This window comes from Nannospalax galili, unplaced genomic scaffold (assembly GCF_000622305.1).
Source record: "Nannospalax galili isolate Female #2095 unplaced genomic scaffold, S.galili_v1.0 scaffold999, whole genome shotgun sequence".
NCBI classification, from domain to species: domain Eukaryota; kingdom Metazoa; phylum Chordata; class Mammalia; order Rodentia; family Spalacidae; genus Nannospalax; species Nannospalax galili.
Window position 1 is genome coordinate 79,079 of NW_008344824.1, and position 2,916 is coordinate 81,994.

The 2,916-nt window shown below is 36.9% G+C and overlaps 1 protein-coding gene across 1 annotated transcript; it reads left to right on the forward strand.

Moving 5' to 3' along the window:
• The first annotated feature begins 1,582 nt into the window (after positions 1–1,582).
• On the forward strand, positions 1,583–2,521 carry LOC103740523 (olfactory receptor 4F6-like). Its single transcript, XM_008841168.1, has one exon. The coding sequence runs from the start codon at positions 1,583–1,585 to the stop codon at positions 2,519–2,521; it is 939 nt and encodes a 312-aa protein (XP_008839390.1).
• The last annotated feature ends 395 nt before the right edge of the window (positions 2,522–2,916 follow it).

Sequence of the window (2,916 nt, forward strand, 5' to 3'; positions counted from 1 at the left end):
GTCATACCTTGAGACATTCTGAAGACACAAATTGTGGTGTTTTAAAGCCACATACATTTACCTTATCATAAGGGTGAAACTAACGTTTGCTTACTGTAAAAAAAAAAAAATTAAGAAGGTAAAGTATACAACAGAAGTAAAACTTCTCTAATCTTCCATTGCTTCTGTCTCCTTGTAAACTGAAGTTCCCAGAACAAAACCACACCTACAATGAACATTCTACAGGCTGATTAACTCATTAGATCTTCAGTGATTGCAGAGAGGTTGGAATGTTGCAGGTCTAGATCCAAAGAGTCTTGAACTATCTTAGCCCCTAAATAGCCATTTATTGCCAACCTCTGTTTGTGGCATAACATCCTTGTAACTATTCTGTAAATTTTGGGGGAATGTAAAAACAGACCCTGGCTTCCATTAGCCCTGAAGCTAAGAATGTCATTAGACAGCATCTAAAACAGAGCTTTCCCTAATCTGCTATAACCCACCTACCTAATCCATTTACCAATGTATTTGAAAAGCGCTTTACTTTATGACTTTCTTTGTTCTGTTATGATAAAAACTTCATAATTGTTGACCACATAGGAACATGGTATTTGGGATAAGTAAATCTAGGTTCCCTGCCAAGGTCACTCATATTTGACAAAAAATTCTTATTCCTTTGAGGTGAGAGTTAGGTTTTTTATGTTGATATACTTCACATGGGACTCATGACTTATCACTCTTTTTTTGCTTGCCTCTTTTACTTGAAATCGCCCATCTTTCTTCCCCCAACATCATTCAGAATCTTCTCCAGAACACACATGTGTGTCACATTCTCTAGAATACAGGGTGATTTCCATGATCTAGCATCCTCTATCCCTGTAATTCATTCCTTCTAAAGTAACTCACCTTGTCATTTAACTTACAGATAAGGAATTTTTCTACATGTAGTCCTCAAATATGCATAGAAGAATTTATGAATGTAATCATAGAGGTGTCACTAACTTATTAAATGAATATTCAGGTTATGAATCTCACTGTCACAAGAATTTCACAGCTCACACAGAAAGCCTTTATTTATTTTTTAATATTTTATTTATTATTTTTATTTTATGTGTATGAGTGTTTTGCTTGCAAGTAAGTAAGTGCTCCTGTGCTTGCAATTGAGGTTAGAAGAGAGCATCAGATCCCTTGGAACCAGAATTATAGACAGTTGTTAGCCACCATTTGGATGCTGGGAATCAAACCCAGGTCCTCTATAAGAGTAACCAGTACTCGTAACCTCTGACCATCTCTCCAGCCCCATAGAAAGCCTTTTAAGCAGAGTCATTTAAGAAATGTGACTACAAAATTAGATTTTAAAATACAATAAATGTACCTGTCCAAGTAAGTGAAACAATTAATCTTTACATTTTGGGCCAATACAATATACAGGAGAGGAATAAGAGTATTTTTTAACAAAAATAATCTCCAAAGCCATATTAGTCTTTGTTTAGCTTCCTAATAACTAAATTTGCCTATGCAACATCAAGGCTGCTTGTCCTAATCAGTTTCTCTTACTCTCCTCTTTCAGGTAGCATGTGGGTTGACTCAGCCAACAGAGGCAATGGATAAAACAAACCACTCTGCGGTGTCTGAATTTGTGTTCCTGGGACTCTCCGATTCATGGTCAGCCCAGCTATTCCTTTTCCTCTTCTCCTGTGTATTCTATGTGGCTAGTGTGATGGGAAACTTACTCATTGTGCTAACTGTGACCTCAGACCCTCGTTTGCAGTCCCCTATGTACTTTCTACTAGCCAATCTTTCCATCATCGACTTAATATGCTCCTCCTCCACAGCACCCAAAATGATTTATGACCTTCTCAAAAAGCATAAAACCATCTCTTTTGGGGGCTGTATCACTCAGATTTTCTTTATCCATGGAGTTGGGGGCACTGAGATGGTGCTGCTCATAGCCATGGCTTTTGACCGATACATTGCCATATGTAAGCCTCTACACTACCTGACCATCATGAGCCCACGAAGATGCGTTTTGTTTTTGGTGGCTTCCTGGATCATTGGCTTCATACACTCTGTAGCTCAGTTGACTTTTGTGGTAGACTTGCCCTTCTGTGGCCCTAATGAATTAGACAGCTTTTTCTGTGACCTTCCTCGGTTTATTAAACTTGCCTGCACAGACACCTACACGTTGGGATTCATGGTTACTGCCAATAGTGGGTTTATTTCTGTGGTCTCTTTTTTGATTCTGGTCATTTCTTACATATATATTTTGGTGACTGTTCAAAAGAAATCTTTGGGTAGTTTATCCAAGGCCCTCTCCACTCTGTCAGCGCATGTCACAGTGGTAGTTTTGTTCTTTGGACCATTAATTTTCTTCTATATGTGGCCATTTCCAACATCACATCTGGATAAATTTCTTGCCATTTTTGATGTAATAGTTACTCCTTTTCTAAATCCAGCAATCTACACACTCAGGAATAAAGAGATGAAAGTAGCAATGAAAAGACTATGCACTCAGTTTATGAATTACAGTAAAACTTCTTAAATATATTGAAGATCCACAAAAATGCAAAGTATGCTAGAATTTCAGATGAATGTGTGTTGGGTGTATTATGTGTACTAGTATGTGATGTGTCCTTCTTGTCTTCTCCCCAAATTGAATTTGGACATTAATCTATTAAGTATATACAACAGATTTGGAGACTAAAGATCATGCCTGCCTCATCTTACCAATGATCTTACCTCCCTACAATAATTGATACAATAATGGAAGCTATTAAATAATCCACTTATAAAAATCAGTACCTGACTTCTTATCCATTTATATCTTCTCATTTTAAGCATATTATCTTACTGTAAATATACATATTTGATTTATTTTCTGTCCCTTAAGTTTCTTGTTTATTTGCTGGAAGTGCCATGTGATCAAAATTAGCTTTA

What these genes read in the sequence shown, in the direction of transcription:
- LOC103740523 (XM_008841168.1), top strand. Translation starts at nt 1,583, where the DNA reads ATGGATAAAACAAACCACTCTGCGGTGTCTGAATTTGTGTTCCTGGGA.